General features: G+C 43.2%; 1 protein-coding gene and 1 pseudogene across 1 annotated transcript; one reads left to right on the plus strand and one right to left on the minus strand.

Moving 5' to 3' along the window:
- Positions 1-8,220: 8,220 nt before the first annotated feature.
- On the minus strand, positions 8,221-10,593 carry LOC147978706 (rhamnogalacturonan I rhamnosyltransferase 1-like; annotated as a pseudogene).
- A 1,515-nt stretch (positions 10,594-12,108) lies between these two features.
- LOC125548028 (D-cysteine desulfhydrase 1, mitochondrial-like) lies at positions 12,109-21,696 on the plus strand. The gene is made up of 10 exons (XM_087514856.1): positions 12,109-12,324; positions 12,449-12,514; positions 12,631-12,825; positions 12,915-13,025; positions 13,420-13,511; positions 20,388-20,477; positions 20,612-20,669; positions 20,740-20,853; positions 21,266-21,363; positions 21,480-21,696. The coding sequence occupies exons 1-10, from the start codon at positions 12,124-12,126 to the stop codon at positions 21,694-21,696; spliced, it is 1,242 nt and encodes a 413-aa protein (XP_087370982.1). The 5' UTR covers positions 12,109-12,123.
- Positions 21,697-23,309: the final 1,613 nt, after the last annotated feature.

A 23,309-nucleotide genomic window follows, 5' to 3' on the forward strand; every position in this document is an offset into this window, starting at 1 on the left:
ATGGAGGCGGCACCCGAGCTGCACAAGGGGCAAAGTAACTCCATGAGACCTTTTGCGAGATGCTTCCCACGCACCACAGAATGCACACATGCACGGGCCGCACTGCATGGACGCGCCGGCGGACTGCAAGGAGGCGAGCTCACCCGAAGCAGCGTACACTACCTGCAAGCAAAAACTGCAATTTTTTGCAAGTGTACCACATCACTTGCGTGGCCGAGCTGCACGGTGATGGTCGCTGGACTGCAGAGGAGGCCATCGTACTGCATGTTCTCACTGTCCGCACTGCACATGCTCACCGTCCGCACTGCAGACACCTGCCATCGTACTGCACATGCTCACCGGAAAATGCTAGCTCAGGGAAATAATCCTGCAAATAACAGTTGCCGAAACTGCATGCCAGCGGGCCGCGAGCTGCCCTCTCTAGAGATGTGGGCTGCAGTAAAGTGAACTTCAGTGCACTGCTAGAAAAAGATGCAGAACGGATCCTACCGAAGTACACTGCCTCATGAGACGAACCACAAAACAGGGGGCAGTGATGTAGTTGAACACGCCCCCGCGCACGCCGGTGAGCCGATCTGCAAGTGGTGGAGTGCTGGACTGCGTGCCGCATCGGGCCGCACTGCAACAGGGCAAGCTGGAGAAGAAAGTCGTGGTGGGTCCAGGCGCGCCTCTGACACCCGAGGTGCTCGCGCAGATGGCCGGCGAGAGGGTGCTGATGACTGTGCCAGGGCTCGTGGCGGCCGGAGCGGGTTCTTGCGAGCTGCCGCCCACGAGCCGCGGACTGCACAATCGCACGCGCTGCACTGCCACTTGTCCAACGCGCGTTGGGGAGGAGTCCACAGGGCCGCGTCGGAGGTCGAGATGTGGAGCACCCCTCCTCTTGCATGTGGCACCAGGACGGCACAGGGGGCCGTCGCAGCCTGTCTCCGGCGATGGGTCAACCCGGGCTGGATCTGGCGCCGGGGCGTTGCGGGGGGCTCGCCGCACCTTGGATTCGGCACCAGGGTGGCCTCGATCGGCCGCCGCGACCTGGATCCGGCGACGGGAAGTCGCGGGGCAGCGCCGGGCGGGAGGAGTAAGTGGGGCGGCGTTGGGCGGGAGGAGGAGTAGGCGGGGTGGCTCCGGGCGGGAGGAGGAGTAGGAAGAAGGTGGATCATGGGTGGGGAGGGGAGGCGCACTGGCTGGCAGTGGGAGGAGGCAGTGGGGCGGGGTGGGGGAATCGTGCGAGAGAGGTGGAGGTTGACCGGTAGAAGGTGGATTAAGTGGGGAAGGGGTTCGGTTCGTTGGTCTTAGCAGTGCGAAAGTGTTATCAGAATAAGGGGTAAGTATTATTAAAATAAGATCTTAAGGGATGTTATTATAATAGACCCACTCGTTGAACACACGCCTATTCCGGGTCTCAACCTCCAGGCCTGTTAATTAGCGCTAATGAGTCAATGCCTAACAGACTAATATATACCTGTACATCAATTTTTTGGGTGCTCTCCCTCTAATCCATACCTGTACATCAATTTTTTTGGGTGCTCTCCCTCTAATCCTATCATCCAGATCACACGATTGACATGTTCATCTCCCATGGCGACGACGCCGCCAGCGAGGACGAGATATACATGTAGAAGCGGCAGTGGCAGCCATGCTTTGCACTTGTGGCCGGCTGGCCGCGACTCCAAGTCCTTTTCAAATCGTCACTGCCACCGTCCATTGACCGGAAAATATGATGATGGCCGATCGGAAAAATCATGAGATGCCGTACGAGGCCCGGTTGCTTTTGATAGTTTGGAGGATCAGGGGTCATCAATCTACTCTGAAACTTCCTATTTTCATATATAGTAATGTGCATCTGCTTATTCATTCATAGTAATCTTGTTTCTTTGATTGTAGATCTGACAAAGAGCCAACATGTTGTCCCTTCCAGGATTTTGGTCACACCTGCCATCACGGGGTCGCACCCCGAGTAATTCATAATAGACGTGTATACGTACAAGAGGATGTTCACTAATTTAATTTCTTTCGGATGTACTCATTTGTATTAAGGTGAATTGTTTGAGTATATTTGTTTTGTAATATGACTAAGAAGTATATCTGATTTTTCTATTGAGGTCTTGCACCAAATTTCTACTGGATACTCCCTTTCATGACCACTGTAGTCAGATATGGGTCAATCTGTACATTAAGATACTTGTGAAAAGCAACAGTATATACTTATCTTAACAAAAAAGAAAAATATATACTCCTTAGGGACGGAGTAGTATATACTCCCTTTTTTTACATGATATACTCCCTTAATTGCCAAGCAGTATATATAGTCCTTCGAAAGTATATACCCACATGGAGCTAAGCAGTACATACTCCTTTAATATATTTTTTGCGAAAGGTACATACTCCTTTAATTGCCAAAGTATACCCTTATACAATTTCTATATACCCCCAATGCAATCTTAAGCATAAGCAGTATATACCATTCTACAAAAAGAATGGTATATACTCATAATTACAAAAGTGGTTATACCTGTTGAGTTCCAAAAGTGGTACATACTCAAAAATAATAATATGATATGAACTAAGTTTGAATTTGTAAGTTGCATATACCTTAGTCCTTGCAGCGCATACCCAGTTTTTTTGGGACAACCTCAGTTTGCACGTACTTCTCATATTCACCACAAACCAATATACACTACCTCCGTTCTGCCAACCAAATGATGTAGTATTTCCTAACCGTGGCAAGCAAAATCATGTGCATGTATAATGTGGAGAGAAAAAAACCAATAAAAAAGGAAAATAAAAACTCATACGTGCATGTTGTGCTAAAAAAACTGAAACTACCTGATCCTATCCCGCTTATTTCAAAAAAAAAAACCTGATCCTATCCCTTGTTTCTTGGGAGGAGTTGCCGAGCTGAGTACGTCCATGCATAAAAATCATTCAATGAATATTAAACTGATTATCTTTTCATAGATTGTTAGCAGTTCGTTACACCCATTAAGAGGTAGGAGTATGTACTCCTGGGAGTACGGAAGAGGAATAGTTATTCTTCACCCCCTCTCTATTTTGACATCAATGCACCGTATTTTTACGTTTCGTAAATTATGTCTTATTTCATACATAAAAAGAAAACGTAAGAAAATATGTACTCGTTGTAAAAAATATTTTATGTTACGTAAAATTACGAATATAAAAACATAGTGTAAAACATACATAAAATGTGATTTTTCTGGTCTTATAACCTACATTTTTGTTTTTTTATACAAAATTTTACATATTGAATCAATATGCATGTAACTATTTATATTCTAAACGTAATTTATTTAGAAAGCGATCGTAAGATTACATCGGGTGAAGAATAACTTATTTTGCACCCTGCGTGATAAATAGTAAATTGTAAACAAAGTAACCAAGAGACATTTGTAAATTACAGCAGGAAAAATTGCCTTGTCCTTGTGTATTTTTGCCCTCACCTTATGTATTTTGCCTCTTCCGACATTGTCTTGGAAGTGTAGATTAGTGGCAGAGGAGAAGCCGCACGAATCCAAAAATAAACAAGGGGTGGCTAGTGTGTGTGTGCCTGAAGCAATTGAAGATACAGTGAAACATACTATTCACTTTTACTACTCAACTGGATCTTCTGTGGGTACTCTATTTCACAAAAATGCTGTTCGGAGAGGGACATAGGTGAGGCCACATAGCTCTTTACGTCAATAATACGGGGTCTTTACAAAATTTCTGAATGTTGGGGGGGGGGGGGGGGGGGGGGGGGGGGCTGGTCGCCCCCTGGATCCGCCGTTGGTGCAATGTGATCATGGTAGTCGTCGATCGATTGATCAAGTTCGCCCACTTCGTTCCGCTCAGCCACCCCTTCAACACCACAAGGTGCCGCGCATATTCTGTGACAACGTTGTTAAGCTACATGGAGTCCCCACTCCATCGTCCCAAATCGCAATCGTGTGTTCACCAAAGCGCTCTAGTGTGAACCGTTTGTGGCGGCGGGCACGAAGTTGTTGTATTCGATGGCTTACCATCTCCCGGTGGACGACCAAAGTGAGTGGGTGAATTGGTGCATGGAAATGCACCTCCGATGTGTGTTCCATGACGCTCCTCAATGCCAGTGCTAGTGGCCATCGATGGCGGAGTTTTGGTACAATTCTTTCTTCCACTCGTGATTAATTGCACTCCCTTCAAAAGCTTTTTATGGTGTTGAGACCAACCTCGGGGGCATGGCGCTCTGGGATGACAAGGTGGCTCTAGTCCTCAACACTGAGCACTAGGACTGGGGCATGGACATTATGGTCCTTCGGGAGCAACTCCTCCGTGCCCAGCGTTGTTTCAAGAAGAAAGTTGGTCCCCCATCGGACTGAGTGCAATTTCAAAGTGGGGCGACCCTATGCTGCTGAAGCCCAAACCATACACACAATCCTCTGTCATCGTTGCCCATACGCCAAGCTCGCGTTACGGGCCCTTCATGATCAAAAGACAAGATTGGCTCCTCTCCTACGAATTGACCCTACCGCTGGACAGCCACATCCATGATGTCTTTCATGTTTTGCAGCTCAAGCTATTCACCCCCAACTACACTATGGTCTTCGTCGAGCTGCCACAGCCACCGGACCTAATGACAAGCGACAACGAGCAAGTAGAGCGCTGCATGGTTAAGCACGGCGACAAGGCCCTCGTCCAGCTCCACGCACGCTAGTCATCTTCTCCAACCATAACCACTACTTGGGAGGACTACGACACACTGGGGCGACGCTTCACGCTTCCCTACTGCAACAATCAGGCAAGATGGGAGCACAGCGTCATGTGAAGCTCATTCTGAAGAAGACCAGAGTGTCACACCCGCATCCTCTGATGATTTGGTGGACTAGAGTTGACCAGGGTACCCGGTGTGGCATGTCAGCATGGTCCCATGGGCCAAGCTTGCATGTGTATTTATTATCTAAGGCTGGTCACAATGGGCAAGAACATAGTCTAGTAACTTACACACTTTCCTAGACTATGTTACTACCTCCACAGTGGGTAGGAACATCTATGTAGTGTCATGCAACAATGTATTTATTAGGTTCTAGACTCATTGTTTCTTGGAGTGTGTGATGTTCCGGTAACTTAGCTAGTTACCACAAGCACCTCTCTCTTCATTAAATATGTGACACATAAGCAAAGTTGTATTGGAGTGTGTGATGTTACTCCTAAGTTCCTCCCCATTGTGACCAGCCTAAGTGTGCTCCTGCATGAGGCTGGTCATAGTAGGAGGTAACTTAGACAGTTAGACCACTAACATGCATATGTTACTACCGAAAATGCTCTTTAGAGCTCGGGCTCCATGGAGCCCGAGTTTGACTTAGGTCAAAATTCAAATTTCACATTTCAAAAAAAATTGAAAAAAATTACACACATACTTAGAGACATAAAGCATATGTGTGTAAATTTTCAGGATGAAACACTTTAAAATGAGTGCTACACAAAAAGAACAAATCTGAGGCTTTTTAGTAGAGCACTATTCATTCTCAAAGTCCATGAATTTGTCTTTTTTGCACAGATTGCATTTTAGGGTATTTCATCCTCAAATTTTACATACATACACATAACATCCTTGTTTACTTGTATGATTTTTTTCAGATTTTTTTGAAATTGAAAAATGCAAATTTTGAATTTTTCAAAAAATCCGGCCTCCATGGAGGCCGAGTTCCAAAACGCCCTACTCTGTTACTACGTACTATATATTATCACTCCCTCCCTCTAAAAAAAATTATCACTCCCTCCGATCCATATTATTTGTATTAGATTTGTCTAGACTTGACAAATCTAATACAAGTAATATGGATCGAAGGGAGTATCTTCATAGTGGGTAGTAACATATGTGTGGTACCATGCATGTCTTCATTTATTTACATGTAGACTCATTTTTCTTTGAGGTGCGTTTATGTTACACAAACATATATCTTCAATTCACACGTCCTTTACTATTTTCCACATAAGCATTATGTTACTAAGTTACTCCCAATATGACCGGCCTGAGTGAGCGGCACCTCAACTGTCATGTACCTCACCTTCTTTATCTGCAAGGAAATCTCACATGCTCCCCCTTTTTCCCTTCGTTTAGTCCTTTCTCTATAGGTCGGATCATTACAAAGTGGTGACAACATCGCATCTCCGCGTTCCTCCCCCCACGATGAAAGAATCTTCCCGATAAATCTCTTGTTCCTCCCGCCTCCCCTCGTCTCCTCCTCATGCAAACTCTGAAGTTCTCATATTCCGGCCTAGTGATGGCGGTGACTTGCGACAGCGATGATGACATCGAGGCATAGTTTTCTCTCTGTAGTGAGCCCCTACTTGTCCGCTTTATTCTGCCCCTCCCATGACACGATTGTCTAGGTTTAGGGTTCATGCAATAGGAGGAGGCCAGCCATGAGCAAGTTTTTCTAACCTTCCATGTGCAAGGAGAAGGTTTTACGGCTGGAAGACATGTGCTTGAGGTAGATAGTCAGCTGGATCTTGATCCATGTTGTTCTTGAGTAAGCTAATAGTTGATTTTGGTCTCTTTCTTCTTTTTCGGCAAAGCGTACTAGACCTTGCGTGTCCGTTCGATTTTGATCTGTCATCTTGTACTCCCTTCATTTCCTTATACAAGGCCACTATCAAAAATACATTTTGCATCAACACAAGGCCACCAACAGTAACCGAGACAAAAATTAATGATGTTTTCTCATGCTAGCAATTTTTTAATACTTACATGCATGTAGTCATAATGACACTCAACTACTCCCTTCCCGTTCATTCGTTGCATGCTTATGGCGTATTAATGATCCCAGCGAGAGAGAAAATTGACTTGCAAAGCAGTCATTAAATTTTATCTTGTTCCTATAATATGAGTTTGTGGCCTTGTATAAAGGAATGGAGGGAGTATATAGGTTGATTTCTTTTCTTTTTGTTACATGTACAACCAAAAAAGACACAGATACGTCCCAGATTCGGTGTGTCCGTTTCAAATACCATATTCAATACAGAGACACTGGACCAATAATCCTAGATAACTATATCTATACCTAATAATAAAGTCATTAGTGCTTCTGGCGGTATATTGCATAAATTGCCCCCAAAGTTGCAAAATATTACCCATGGGTGCCAGCTATAAGTGACAAAAATATATTTCACACATGGGCATTCCCGCCTAGGCTGGCCCATGGAGTACGGACCTCCTATACCGCGCTCTGCGTGCTGGATGAAGACGCGACGCACCCTTTTGGGCCGGCCCATGTGTGAGCGGCCTGTTTTTAAATTTATTTTTCCATTTTCATCTTTTTCTCCTTTAAATAATTTGGTACTTCAAAAAAGTTCCAAAAAATTAATAAATAAAATGTTCAATAAATCATAACATGTTTGTGGATTCAAAAAATGTTCGCAATTTTGAAAATAATTGTTTGGGAATCAAATAATGTTCATGATTTTTTTAAATTTCATGCATTAAAAAATGTAATGAAATTGAAAAAATGTTTGCCAAAATGTTATGGGTGATGCAGCAAAATGTTGTAAGGCCTTTGGAGATTATGTTTTTTTTCTCCTGTTTGCAACGCATGGGCCCTTTTGCTAGTCATATTCGATACAGAGACACGTGGACCAGTAATCCTAAATGCACGAACCTACTATTGGGCTTTTACGGATTTTCCTCTAACAATCCCCCCCCCCCCCCCCCCCCCCCCCCCCCACATCCCAAATTTCAGCCAGGGTGGGGGCCATCCTCCCTCCTTCTCCAATCCTAATTGCACACGTTTGTTAGTCCGTTAATCCCGTCATAGATCCCTTCGTGCATTGCTCCACGCACACCTAAGGCGCCCGTTTCAAGCCATAGCCTGAAGCGCCCCTGTGCGGTGCCAACTAGTCAGACGCCGATTTGTCCTTTTCTTTCCATATACATGTCTATACCCATTTGGCTAGCTTGTTTGATCCATGGTGTCATATATGTTAGGAAGCGAAACTTCTATTTTCGTTTAATGCATGCCAAAGCAGAGCTCCTGGTGTTCACGTCAAAAAATATGTTAGGAAGCAAAGGGACCAACACGTTGATCAACAGAGCATTGTGTTATAATACACGGATACAAACAATACAAATAAATGTGATAGCAGTGTAGCATGGTTTTTCAGAATGTGAAATCTCAAAGTTTCAGCTTACAAGAGAATGCTTCATGTTTCAGAGATTTGAGTCTTATTACACAATTTAAGTGAAGAATTCTAAAAGTTAGCTAGCTCGACTATAAGTTTCTGGCCAAGTAGCACTGTCTTCTTGAACCCAAAGCATCTGTGGACATGGGAACAAATAAACAGTTGAAAGAAAATGGGACAAAAGTTTTTTCCGGAAACAGGAATGTGACATCTCAAAATTTCATATTACAACAGAATACTCCGTGTTTCAAAAATTTGAGTACTATCACACAGTTTAAGAATTCTAAAAGTTGGGATTTGAGAAAATCCTGCTACTCCTATAAAAATAGTTGAGATCATGCAGCAAGGCATGGGGCAGGTTAATAGGTGTTATTTTTCTTTCTCTCCCCCTTCCTTTCTATTTTGCGAGGAGGTAATAATTGTTTCTTAATACTTATTCCGAGGGACAAACTTCTATATCTAGTGAAAAGTATCATGATACAATTCAACATAGCAAGGGGAATACTGGAACTTGACAAAAGGTACCTACAATGGCCTTCAACAACTTTTGCCATGTTACAACTTACAACCAGGAGCATTCTCAAATGTCTTAGTTCATCACTCTCCAAGGACAACATATAATCCAATGCTGCCATCTGGAAAACCCATAGTCCTGAAGGCAGTAATGTCGCTTTTCTTACATGATCAACACCAATAACAGATAAATATTATATAAATAAAAGACGTGATAATCATACAGTACTGTGTTGAAGATGCTGAACTAACGACCTTGGGATAAGCTGAGGTCAATGCAACCATTCTTCTTTGTCCACCATATATTTCACCATCAATGTCGAGTGCCTTCAATACCAACGCAATCTCCTCCGGTGTTAATGGACAGAGCCCGCCATTCATCTTCACATTGGAGTCGATCACTTTCTCTTTCCACCATGGCTAAGTGTATCTTCCAAGTTCAAGGCACAATTCATCTGTAAACTGAAGGTCTGAAACATCTTGAGAAAATTTGGATGCGATGCCATACCTCATCCTTCTGAACTCCTCAGCCTCCTCGTTGGTGCGAGCCTGCAACCATGTGTAAACCAAGAGAAGGCAAGCATGTCCATCTCATACCCCAAAAGGAGACCACAAAGGGTCCGTTCTGACGAAGAATTTGAACCACACACCTTCCAAGCTCTTCTAAGTAAGGGCTAAATCTCAATGTATCAAAATTGACACGGCGCCTCAGTTTCTGAATCTACATGGGTAGGCCATTATTTGCACGCCCGGCATCTGTTTTATTCAGATGAAGGACCTTGTACTTCTTCATGCGGTTTTCCCAAAACTTACTACTTACAGTCTTTATCTGGGTATGCATATGATCTAGATACATCACGAGAAATGAAGAGGTGCAAAGAAACATGATTATGGTAATAGGATATATCAGACAAACTGACGGGCGGCATGGAGCGAAGATATCCCCATTCAACTCTCCTTAATTTTCAGCCTTGGAGGCAGCTCTTTCAGTATCAGGACCTCATCTCCCAATGATGCTATGAAGTAGTCCACATCAAATATATCTCGGAACTCACTGTAGGCAGAGCAACAGAAAATAATAAGGCAGAAGCTATCCTTAATTGAATTGTTAAGAATTGCAGTGACTACAGAAAGAAATGCTGACCTAGAATCAGCCCAAAATAATGTTTTGTCCAACTTGATGACTGTGACATTCAAGTATCTCGCAGCCATCGCCATATCACACATCTGATTTAACAGTGGAACATTGATGGTTCAGCATTAGTATTTGAACAGCAGCGGTGGCTCAGAAATATAGACAGCGCAGTAGATGCATTGTGATCGTCACAAGCTGTACTTACAGCAGCGGCGCGCATCTGGTTGAGACCGCCATTGCAGGACACCAACAGATGGCCATTGTTCTTGTAGATTCCTGAAAATAGAACCGATAAGAAAGATCAAATGGCGGTAGAGACCGCAACAGGTTAACACGGAATCCTTGGACCAAATCGACCCGACATGAACTGATCGATCCAAAAAATAGGTGCTAAACCAACCAAAAGCTCGCAGGGAAGGCGACGAATGGAAAGGGGGAGGCACTAATGGAAGCCCAAATATTCCTGAGCAAAGAAGGAAGGGAAGCCGCCTGATTCGCAGGTATTCCTAACCAAAGGAAGGGAAGAAGATGGGATCAAAAGAAGCAGGAATTGACCGTCTATTCCCTCAAGTGAGCCTCCTCCCTCCCAAGCGAACGGCCAGAGTCCTTCCCGAGCGCCACAGGTAGGGTTCCTAGCCGCCGCCGTCGGCACTTTCTTCTCTAGCAGTGTGACTCATTGCCTGGTAGATTAATTAAGAACTGTAGTGCTGGTGTGGCGCTGGTTTCGGCCGGTCACCTCGCCAACCGTCTGATCGGGACACAGGGGACAGAGCAGCCGTTCGATCGAACCCCATCGTCGTCCTCCTTTGTCAATCTCTCCTCGAAAAAAGCTGCTTCCGCTCGGCCGTTCCTCGCGGCAGCACGCGGCGACGAAGGAAGAGAAGGCCGGTCGGCGAACTCCGGTGAGAGACCTCGCCGGCGCGAACCAGCAGCCGCCCTCAGATGCAGCCCTCGCGTCCTGCTTTTTAGTTCTTCAGAGTATGCTAGGGTCTTTGTTCTTTAAAAAATATGGAAGTATACTACTACTATATATTTTTATTTTTATTTGCAAGACCATATGCTAGTGTTTTCCTATTATCCATGCCTTTAATTAAATGATGTTTGTTTTTAAAATTTATTCTGAACTTGGACCCGTGTATCAGTCACTTGTTCTATGCAAAATATTGGTAAATAGTTTCTTGTTTGAGGTTTTGAAGTTATGTTGATGCAGTGTATTGTTTGTGAACAAAACGTCAAGCATCCAGGTTTATTGTTTGTTTCTTTTTTCTTTTAGCTATACAAAAATTTTATGTAAAAATTGTTCTGTTGAACTTTGGATGTCAACTTCACATATGCTATTATTATTTTTCCAAAAAAATGATGATTTATGCTTTATACAGGAACCATTTCAATCTACTATCAAGGATAGGCATATCAAGCAGCTTTGGACTAACTGGTTCTCCAGTTCACTCGGACACAATATTTGACTAGGCATGTTGGTTTTCATTCAGCATCACTTACTTTAAAGCAATCAATTGAGAGCTGGTATGTTGAAGCTTGGACTCCTATTAACAGGAGCCATTTTCAATCTACTATCAAGGATAGACATCTCGCTTACAAAATCTGAGCTGAGAATATATAATACCTTGGTTTGGTTTTTTTTCGAAAAGGGGGATACCCCGGCCTCTGCATCAGATCGATGTATACGGCCATCTTATTAAACCAAATAAGTTCCAACAAGGTCTCAAAGTCTCCTACTGAAAAGTGAACAAAGCTCACACAGAGCCAACATGGGCTAGAAACACAGACTAGCCATATAAAAGACGCCACAACCGGCTGGCTGAAAAAGAGATAGGTAAACTAATTGCCTATCCTATTACATGATCGCCATCCAAACCGGTTGAAGATATCCCGAGCTACCATCTCCTAGCGGATATTTGATTTCAAGATCTTATTAATACTTTGGTTTGGTAATATTTGATTTCAAGATCTTATTAATACTTATCCATTCTATAAATACTTCTATATATCTTTCTGCTTGTGTACCATGTCCTACTAGCATCTACTCCCTCCGTCTGAAAATACTTGTCATTAAAATGGATAAAGAGAGGGCATTCAAAGTTCAGAACATTGGATCACAATTAACATACATTGTAGCTATAGGTTTCTGTATCTCCACGTCGAAAATTAGTTATGTTCTGCTCATAGGTGCTTTAATTTACTCTATTTTTGTTGGTCAACTTTTATCTAAGTAAGCTTAGGTTGTCTTACAGGCATACATTGTTTAGGAAAATGTTAACCGGTAACGATCGGTCGGTCGACTGGGGAAACAATCTTCCAGAGCAATGGTACCCAATACTTCCATTCTCCGATTGTTCTCTCCTCACGTCGCAATCCGCCACTGGACCTCGACATCAGCCTACAGAGTGGCTCATACTTCTTCCTCATCCCAGATCGGCAGCTTCCTTTCTAAGAAGGTCTATACGCTGCCGCCTTGGGCTTCAGACCTCTCCATCATCCCATCCCACAACTACACCCTCAGCCAAGTAAGCTTTGCTATCTCTACTTGGACTGATTAGTATGCAGATTTCAATTAGTTTAAACTTTAAAGTAACAAAAGAATGTGGAATGGTTAAGTCTAATGCATTTCCTTTTTTGTAACCAAAACAGTTTCCAACTCCAATTCACAAGTGGAACCTCCCCAATTTGCCAAGAGGCACCGAAGTATGGATCAAGGTGAAACACAAGAAGCACTACTTTGTTCAATTTCCAAAATTTGGGGTACTTCATGGTTACCTCGTTAGTACTATTAGCATTTCAATTCTGATGTGGAAATTTTTGGGAGACTGTAGCGGGATGATCTCGCTGGCATGGAACTGAGCGGCAATAAAGTTCGGAAGCTCGAATTTCTGATGGCAGATGCCGTCACACAGGGTGCCGATTGTGTTATCACTATCAGTGGTATCCAGAGCAACCATTGCCGAGCAACTGCCGTGGCTGCCAAGTATGTTAATCTCGATTGCTATCTGGTACTTGTTACCTCCAAGGTAAGTTATGTTCTTGTGAGGTGAAAATGATCAAATGCTTCTGTGGAAATGCATTTCTTTTTTACTTGGTTTTGGTGGGATGTTTTCAGCTTCTTGTGGATGAAGATCCTGGTTTGGTTGGTAATCTCCTTGTCGAGAGATTATTGGGAGCGCACATTGACCTTGTCTCAAAAAGAGATTTTGTTATAATTGGGGGTGTGGTATGCTCTCCTCTGTGATGCGTTATGTTGTGGTGGTTTGTGGTTTTCATAGTTGTGTTTGATATGTTGCCAAATCCTTGTCCATAAACGAGTCTCACTCATTATTCATGCTTAATAAGATATGTTTTTATTTGTTAAAAGATAACCATATTAAATAGCATGTGTTTTGTTATTGTTTCAGATCATAATACTTAGTACTATCATTTTTTTGTCCTTTGAATTTTTTGATGTTATATATTGTCTATTCTTTTGATACATGTAGTACAACTTTTTGCATCGGTTCCCTTCATAACCTCAGTGATTAGTTCTTCCTACACCTCGAATTATTTGTTATGTTGTACCTCTTGTATTGCTCAAGAAGTTCTCCAATCACGTAAGTATTTATTTGTTATAGGCTTTAACTGACATGCTAAAAAAGAGGCTTTTGGAAAATGGACGGAAGCCATATGTGATTTCTGGTGGTGGATCCAACTCATTGGGAGATTGGTACGGTCTTATATGTGATGATAGCTGCTACGTACAATTTTCTTCTCTTACATTCCTGCTTATTGAAGGAAATATGCCCTAGAGGCAATAATAAAGTTATTATTTATTTCCTTATATCATGATAAATGTTTATTATTCATGCTAGAATTGTATTAACCGGAAACATAATACATGTGTGAATACATAGACAAACTTAGTGTCACTAGTATGCCTCTACTTGACTAGCTCGATAATCAAAGATGGTTATGTTTCCTAACCATGAACAAAGTGTTGTTATTTGATTAACGAGGTCACATCATTAGTTGAATGATCTGATTGACATGACCCATTCCATTAGCTTAGCACCCGATCGTTTAGTATGTTGCTATTGCTTTCTTCATGACTTATACATGTTCCTATGACTATGAGATTATGCAACTCCCGTTTGCCGGAGGAACACTTCGTGTGCTACCAAACGTCACAACGTTACTGGGTGATTATAAAGGAGCTCTACAGGTGTCTCCAATGGTAGATGTTGGGTTGGCGTATTTCGAGAATAGGATTTGTCACTCCGATTGTCGGAGAGGTATCTCTGGGCCCTCTCGGTAATGCACATCACATAAGCCTTGCAAGCATTGCAACTAATGAGTTAGTTGCGGGATGATGTATTACGGAACGAGTAAAGAGACTTGCCGGTAACGATATTGAACTAGGTATTGGATACCGACGATCGAATCTCGGGCAAGTAACATACCGATGACAAAGGGAACAACGTATGTTGTTATGCGGTCTGACCGATAAAGATCTTCGTTGAATATGTAGGAGCCAATATGGGCATCCAGGTCCCGCTATTGGTTATTGACCGGAGATGTGTCTCAGTCATGTCTACATTATTCTCGAACCGTAGGGTCCGCACGCTTAACGTTACGATGACAGTTATTATGAGTTTATGCATTTTGATGTACCGAAGTTAGTTCGGAGTCCCGGATGTGATCACGGACATGACGAGGAGTCTCGAAATGGTCGAGACATAAAGATTGATATATTGGAAGCCTATATTTGGACATCGGAAGTGTTCCGGGTGAAATCGGGATTTTACCGGAGTACCGGGAGGTTACCGGAACCCCCCGGGAGCCATATGGGCCTTAATGGGCTTTAGTGGAAAGGAGAAAGGGGCAGCCCAAGATGGCCGCGCGCCTCCCTCCTCCCCTAGTCCTATTAGGACTAGGAGAGGTGGCCGGCCCCCCTCTCTCTCTTTCCCCCTCGGGGAATCCTAGTCCAACTAGGATTGGGGGGAGTCCTACTCCCGATAGGAGTAGGACTCCTCCTGCGCCCTCCTCCTGGCCGGCGGCCCCCTCCCCCTTGGCTCCTTTACATACGGAGGCAGGGGGCACCTCTAGACACACAAGTTGATCCACGTGATCGTTCCTTAGCCATGTGCGGTGCCCCCTGCCACCATATTCCACCTCGGTCATATCGTTGTAGTGCTTAGGCGAAGCCCTGCGTCGGTAGAACATCAAGATCGTTACCACACCGTCGTGCTGACGGAACTCCTCCCCGACGCTTTGCTGGATCGGAGCCCGGGGATCGTCATCGAGCTGTACGTGTGCTAAGAACTCGGAGGTGCCGGAGTAATGGTGCTTGGATCGGTCGGATCGTGAAGACGTACGACTACTTCCTCTACGTTGTGTCAACGCTTCCGCAGTCGGTCTGCGTGGGTACGTAGACTACACTCTCCCCTCTCGTTGCTGTGCATCACCATGATCTTGCGTGTGCGTAGGAATTTTTTTTGAAATTACTACGAAACCCAACAGTGGCATCCGAGCCTAGGTTTTATATGTTGATGTTATATGCACGAGTAGAACACAAGTGAGTTGTGGGCGATATAAGTCATACTGCCTACCAGCATGTCATACTTTGGTTCGGCGGCATTGTTGGACGAGACGACCCGGACCAACATTACGCGTACGCTTACGCGAGACCAGTTCCCCCGACGTGCTTTGCACATAGGTGGCTTGCGGGCGACTGTCTCTCCAACTTTAGTTGGACCAAGTATGGCTACGCCCGGTCCTTGCGAAGGTTAAAACGGAGTCTATTTGACAAACTATCGTTGTGGTTTTGATGCGTAGGTGAGATTGGTTCTTGCTTAAGCCCGTAGCAGCCACGTAAAACTTGCAACAACAAAGTAGAGGACGTCTAACTTGTTTTTGCAGGGCATGTTGTGATGTGATATGGTCAAGGCATGATGCTGAATTTTATTGTATGAGATGATCATGTTTTGTAACCGAGTTATCGGCAACCGGCAGGAGCCATATGGTTGTCGCTTTATTGTATGCAATGCAATCGCGATGTAATGCTTTACTTTATCACTAAACGGTAGCGATAGTCGTGGAAGCACAAGCTTGGCGAGACGACAACGATGCTACGATGGAGATCAAGGTGTTACGCCGATGACGATGGTGATCACGATGGTGCTTCGGAGATGGAGATCATAAGCACAAGATGATGATGGCCATATCATATCACTTATATTGATTGCATGTGATGTTTATCTTTTTATGCATCTTATCTTGTTTTGATTGACGGTAGCATTATAAGATGATCTCTCACTAAATTATCAAGAAGTGTTCTCCCTGAGTATGCACCGTTGCCAAAGTTCGTCGTGCCTAGACACCACGTGATGATCGGGTGTGATAGGCTCTACGTCCATCTACAACGGGTGTAAGCCAGTTTTGCACACGCAGAATACTCAGGTTTAACTTGACGAGCCTAGCATATGCAGATATGGCCTCGGAACACGGAGACCGAAAGGTCGAGCGTGAATCATATAGTAGATATGATCAACATAAAACGATGTTCACCATTGAAAACTACTCCATCTCACGTGATGATCGGTTATGGTTTAGTTGATTTGGATCACGTGATCACTTAGAGGATTAGAGGGATGTCTATCTAAGTGGGAGTTCTTAAGTAATTTGATTAATTGAACTTAAAATTATCATGAACTTAGTACCTGATAGTTTCTTGCTTGTTTATGTTGATTGTAGATAGATGGCTCGTGCTGTTGTTCCATTGAATTTTAATGCGTTCCTTGAGAAAGCAAAGTTGAAAGGTGATGGTAGCAATTACACGGACTGGGTCCGTAACTTGAGGATTATCCTCATTGCTGCTCAGAAGAATTACGTTCTGGAAGCACCGCTGGGTGCCAGACCTGCTGCTGGAGCAACACCAGATGTTATGAACGTCTGGCAGAGCAAAGCTGATGACTACTCGATAGTTCAGTGTGCCATGCTTTACGGCTTAGAATCGGGACTTCAACGACGTTTTGAATGTCATGGAGCATATGAGATGTTCCAGGAGTTGAAGTTAATATTTCAAGCAAATGCCCGGATTGAGAGATATGAAGTCTCCAATAAGTTCTATAGCTGCAAGATGGAGGAGAACAGTTCTGTCAGTGAGCATATACTCAAAATGTCTGGGTATAATAATCACTTGATTCAGATGGGAGTTAATCTTCCAGATGATTGCGTCATTGACAAAATTCTCCAATCACTGCCACCAAGCTACAAGAGCTTCGTGAGGAACTATAATATGCAAGGGATGAATAAGACTATTCCCGAGCTCTTCGCGATGCTGAAAGCTGCGGAGGTAGAAATCAAGAAGGAGCATCAAGTGTTGATGGTCAACAAGACCACTAGTTTCAAGAAAAAGGGCAAAGGGAAGAAGAAAGGGAACTGCAAAAAGAACGGCAAGCAAGTTGCTACTCAAGAGAAGAAACCCAAACCTGGACCTAAGCCTGAAACTGAGTGCTTCTATTGCAAGCAGACTGATCACTGGAAGCGGAACTGCCCCAAGTATTTGGCGGATAAGAAGGATGGCAAGGTGAACAAAGGTATATGTGATATACATGTTATTGATGTGTACCTTACTAGAGCTCGCAGTAGCACCTGGGTATTTGATACTGGTTCTGTTGCTAATATTTGCAACTCGAAACAGGGACTATGGATTAAGCGAACACTGGCAAAGGACGAGGTGACGATGCGCGTGGGAAACGGTTCCAAAGTCGATGTGATCGCGGTCGGCACGCTACCTCTACATCTATCTTCGGGATTAATATTAGACCTAAATAATTGTTATTTGGTGCCAGCGTTGAGCATGAACATTATATCTGGATCTTGTTTGATGCGAGACGGTTATTCATTTAAGTCAGAGAATAATGGTTGTTCCATTTATATGAGTAATATCTTTTATGGTCATGCACCTTTGAGGAGTGGTCTATTTTTGATGAATCTCGATAGTAGTAACACACATATTCATAATGTTGAAACCAAAAGATGCAGAGTTGATAATGACAGTGCAACTTATTTGTGGCACTACCGTTTAGGTCATATCGGTATAAAGCGCATGAAGAAACTCCATACTGATGGACTTTTGGAACCACTTGATTATGAATCACTTGGTACTTGCGAACCGTGCCTCATGGGCAAGATGACTAAAACACCGTTCTCCGGTACTATGGAGAGAGCAACAGATTTGTTGGAGATCATACATACAGATGTATGTGGTCCGATGAATATTGAGGCTCGTGGCGGATATCATTATTTTCTCACCTTCACAGATGACTTAAGCAGATATGGGTATATCTACTTAATGAAACATAAGTCTGAAACATTTGAAAAGTTCAAAGAATTTCAGAGTGAAGTTGAAAATCATCGTAACAAGAAAATAAAGTTTCTACGATCTGATCATGGAGGAGAATATTTGAGTTACGAGTTTGGTGTACATTTGAAAAATTGTGGAATAGTTTCGCAACTCACGCCACCCGGAACACCACAGCGCAATGGTGTTTCCGAACGTCGTAATCATACTTTACTGGATATGGTGCGATCTATGATGTCTCTTACTGATTTACCGCTATCGTTTTGGGGTTATGCTTTAGAGACGGCCGCATTCACGTTAAATAGGGCACCATCAAAATCCGTTGAGACGACGCCTTATGAACTGTGGTTTGGCAAGAAACCAAAGTTGTCGTTTCTTAAAATTTGGGGCTGCGATGCTTATGTGAAAAAGCTTCAACCTGATAAGCTCGAACCCAAATCGGAGAAATGTGTCTTCATAGGATACCCAAAGGAGACTGTTGGGTACACCTTCTATCACAGATCCGAAGGCAAGACATTCGTTGCTAAGAATGGATCCTTTCTAGAGAAGGAGTTTCTCTCGAAAGAAGTGAGTGGGAGGAAAGTAGAACTTGATGAGGTAACTGTACCTGCTCCCTTATTGGAAAGTAGTACATCACAGAAAACTCCCTTATTGGAACCCCCCGGGAGCCATATGGGCCTTAATGGGCTTTAGTGGAAAGGAGAAAGGGGCAGCCCAAGATGGCCGCGCGCCTCCCCCCTCCCCTAGTCCTATTAGGACTAGGAGAGGTGGCCGGCCCCCCTCTCTCTCTTTCCCCCTCGGGGAATCCTAGTCCAACTAGGATTGGGGGGGGAGTCCTACTCCCGGTAGGAGTAGGACTCCTCCTGCGCCCTCCTCCTGGCCGGCGGCCCCCTCCCCCTTGGCTCCTTTATATACGGAGGCAGGGGGCACCTCTAGACACATAAGTTGATCCATGTGATCGTTCCTTAGCCGTGTGCGGTGCCCCCTGCCACCATATTCCACCTCGGTCATATCGTTGTAGTGCTTAGGCGAAGCCCTGCGTCGGTAGAACATCAAGATCGTCACCACGCCGTCGTGCTGACGGAACTCCTCCCCGATGCTTTGCTGGATCGGAGCCCGGGGATCGTCATCGAGCTGTACGTGTGCTAAGAACTCGGAGGTGCCAGAGTAACAGTGCTTGGATCGGTCGGATCGTGAAGACGTATGACTACTTCCTCTACGTTGTGTCAACGCTTCCGCAGTCGGTCTGCGTGGGTACGTAGACTACACTCTCTCCTCTCGTTGCTGTGCATCACCATGATCTTGCGTGTGCGTAGGAATTTTTTTTGAAATTACTACGAAACCCAACACTTATAACATAGTTTGATGTTTCCCTCGAGGATTGATACTCATGGATTGATGGTTGTCTTACATTCCTATATTAGGAAGTCTAGGATTATAGGAGTCATACCCTAGGAGTTATTATTGTGATAGGAAAGGTTAACGGTCTAAGCATCCACTATATAAAGATACCATGTGTCTTACCTTTTTAAAATACAAGAACCATTTTATCATCTCCCAAATATTCTTTCACCTAGCCTATGTCTTATCTAACTCGCACTAGATATACCAGCTTACTATATCTTTGCACAATAAATATTCTGTTGTGAGCCAAGTTTCACAGCATACCCTATTGAACACAACAAGTCACTATGCATATGATGTATTCTTCTTCAATCCCTCACGCACATGCTCCCCTCTTTTTGGTCCAATCATAGGTGTACTTGCGCAAAAATTGACTGATGGGTCATTCAAACACATACATATGTCATGTGCAATTCAGTTTGAAACATGTACAGCAAAATATGAAACTGCATACCCTTTTACGTGTGCAATTCAGCACTTGACCATCCAAACAAGAATTGAAATTGTTTTTTCTTGGATTCCACAAGCCAAATACATGAGCATCCAAACACCGAAATTGGCATTGAAGCTCAATATCAATGTCTTGAATATTTGGCATTCAAGCCAATTCAATGCCAAGCCTTTCAATGTCTACATCCAAACAGAGCATTAGTGTATTATGTTCACATTGTGTCGAGAAAACATTAAAATTTTCATTGTGCAAACTGAATGTAAGATTACGTATTGTAAAGGAATAGCTGGAGTTCAAAAAGGCCTTAGAAAAAATAATTAAATGACAATTTAGTTTATGCCATTCAATCTTACGTGTAACATGTAGGTGTCTTGCTCTTACAGGGGATATATTGAAGCAGTAAGGGAGATTGAGCAGCAAATTCAGTTATCTGGTGATGTTCAGTTTGATGACATTGTTGTTGCATGCGGCAGGTATTTCGGTGACCCCTGTTATTTTTTACATTATATGGGTAATTTTATTTACATGTTTTCTATTGTTTCATGCATACATCATGGAAGTTGTTATATTATCACTTTGCGATTTATCATGATTGAACTTTGTGCAGTGGTGGAACCGTTGCTGGTCTTGCTTTAGGATCACAATTGAGTAGCATAAAGGCAAAAGTATAAGCTTTCTTTAGCTATTTTCTTATCTTGCTGATGTCTCCATACTAATCATCCACTTGTACGATAGGTCCATGGATTCTTTGTTTGTTATAACCCTGGATACTTCTATGATAATGTTCAAGGTCTCATTGATGGACTTCAACCTCGTTTGAATTCCCATGATATAGTCAGGATTGAAGATGTGAGTATATGTTGTATAACCCGTATTGTTTGAGGATATTGAAAAGGAGTTCATCGCTAGTTCTCTCGCATGTGGCCCTCTTGATAGTATGGTTTTCCGTAAATGTGAATATTTATCCACTAAAATCCTAGAAGATTACAAACTAAGAACCTTGGCTACAACCATCTTGAAGAATAAAATCCTTTTGCTATTTTTTGTGTGGCTAGTTTGTTCATTTCCCAGAATCGCCTTTCTGATGGAACACTTCTATAAAGAATGAATTCAACTACTCCCTTTGTTCATTTTTGTAAGTCGTTTAGGACAGCTGAAATTGAACTGTTTTAGGTGTTGTCTTAAATGTCTAAAAGGTCTTACAAAAGTGAACGGAGGGAGTATTTATGTTAGTCAAATTTGTGAATATTTTGCTTGATAGGCTAAGGGCTTAGGCTATGCCATGAGCACACCTGAAGAGCTTAAATTTGTGAAGGATATAGCTGCAGCAACAGGCATTGTGCTTGATCCAGTCTACAGGTGTAATATTTTTTCCTTTTATGTGTGACGTGACATTTATATCATGTATGCTAGTCCTTTCGTCTAAGTGAATAGTATGCTTAATGGGGACATGCATGGCTTTGTTTTTTTTACAGCGGTAAGGCAGCTTATGGTATGTTGAAAGACATGTCCAAGAATCCAATCAAGTGGGAAGGGCGGAAGGTCCTCTTTATCCATACAGGTGGTCCTCTTGGGTTGTATGATAAGGTGGACCAGTTGTCGTCTTTGGCTGGGAGATGGTGTAGAATGGACCTTGAAGAATTGGTCCATGCAAAGGGGCAATGGCGGAGACAGAAACTTGTCAAAGCCTAGGCGGCAGCCTACAAATCTAAACGCTGAGGATGCTATTTTTATGTCAAAACCGCCTCAAAAATCACGCGAGTTATGGTGTTTGGCTGTCGTCACCATGCACTTTCATCATAGGGGGTTATCATGATGGAGAACAAGTATCAATTCAGTTTCTAGGAGCGAGGAAAAAAGTATCAGTAGAAGTGTATTTGTTCTGCCGACAGTTTGCTGCCAACGTTTTCTGTGTGCCCTGCCTGTCCTTGGGGATAGCTTGGCTTCTTACAAGGCGGTGGTAACCTGTTGAGGCTCCAAATATCGTGTTTGTACTACGTACATGTTTACCCATCCGTCGACGATGCTCCAAACTTGACTTACTCCCTGGGACGAGAACGTACACGTAAGAAATGGACTCCGGCCGGATTGCCAACCTTTATACAAGAGTGCCTCACTAATCAACAGTATACGCTGTGTAATTACCTTCACCATGATTGCACTGTATGCATCCCGCAAAAAAAAAAAGATTGCACTGTATGCATGGCAGCAAACCAAAGCTCAAACCCCTTCCACTCCAGACTAGCAACGGCAATGGACAAACTCCTCTGTGCATCATGAATTGAAAAAGTACACGAATTTTGAAAAAAAAACGTGAAATTGAAAAAAATTCATCGACTTTGAAAAAAAATCATGGATTTTGTTAAAAAGTTTGTTGATTTGAAAAAGTAAATCAATTTTGAAAAATAAGTTCATGGATTTGGACAAAAAAGTAATCAATTTTTACAGATTTTGGATTAAAAAGTCATAAATTGGCAAAAGTTTGTGGATTTGCATATACTCATGCTTTTGAAAAAAGTTCATATGTTTTGAAAAAACGTTTCATGAATTTGAAGAAAGTATTCAAATTTGAAAAAATGTGCATATAAAATATAAAAAGAAAGAAAAAGGAAAAGGAAAGAAAAGGGAAAAATAAAAATAAAGAACAAAGAAAAGGATATCAGAAAACAAAAAGAAAAACCAGATAAAAAACGGTCTAGAAAACCACCAAAAACTCCCAGGAAGCTTTCAGAGGCTCCCCAAAACCAGAAGCTTTCCACTTGTGCTTGCGATTGTGCGCAGGCCCATTTGAAACGTACAAAGTGAAGGGTGTGCGACTTTTACCAATTGCGCTTTAACTGACGCAACGGGCTCTAAATAGGAGTTGTGGCGCACGTAATCGTTCGATCGATCGGATCGCTACCAGATTCTTTCGATTTGGGGAGCTCCAAGATCGAACGTCAGGGCTATATCGAGTCCGATTTAATCACAAGTCAATTTGAATTTTTTGAAACAGCCAACCAAATTTGTGGTAGCTTTTTAAAAAAAATGAAAACTGGTAGTTTTTTGGAATCCAGCCCAACTTATGTTTGTTTTATGCCACTATTTACTCGTGGTTCGGGAGAATGAAGGCAGTCAACGGCTGGTTCCGAATCTGACTCTAGAACACAACGGAAGAAATTAAGCGACTCCGCGTCCTACTCCTCCCCCTAAACATAACGGGAAACGTCTGTCGATCCCCAAGCCTCGGTGTACATATACACCAGGCCCGCGGCACGAAACCAAAGGCACACACCTCGCTCACAGATCAAGAAGATCGATCGAGG

This window comes from Triticum urartu, chromosome 3A (genome assembly GCF_056163025.1).
Source record: "Triticum urartu cultivar PI428250 chromosome 3A, HENAU_Tu73, whole genome shotgun sequence".
Classification (NCBI taxonomy): domain Eukaryota; kingdom Viridiplantae; phylum Streptophyta; class Magnoliopsida; order Poales; family Poaceae; genus Triticum; species Triticum urartu.

Coding starts and splice junctions, on each gene's coding strand:
- LOC125548028 (XM_087514856.1), top strand. CDS start 12,124: ATGGTACCCAATACTTCCATTCTCCGATTGTTCTCTCCTCACGTCGCA. Junction 12,325..12,448: donor ACAACTACACCCTCAGCCAA/GTAAGCTTTGCT, acceptor TAACCAAAACAG/TTTCCAACTCCAATTCACAA. Junction 20,670..20,739: donor TGAGTAGCATAAAGGCAAAA/GTATAAGCTTTC, acceptor CTTGTACGATAG/GTCCATGGATTCTTTGTTTG.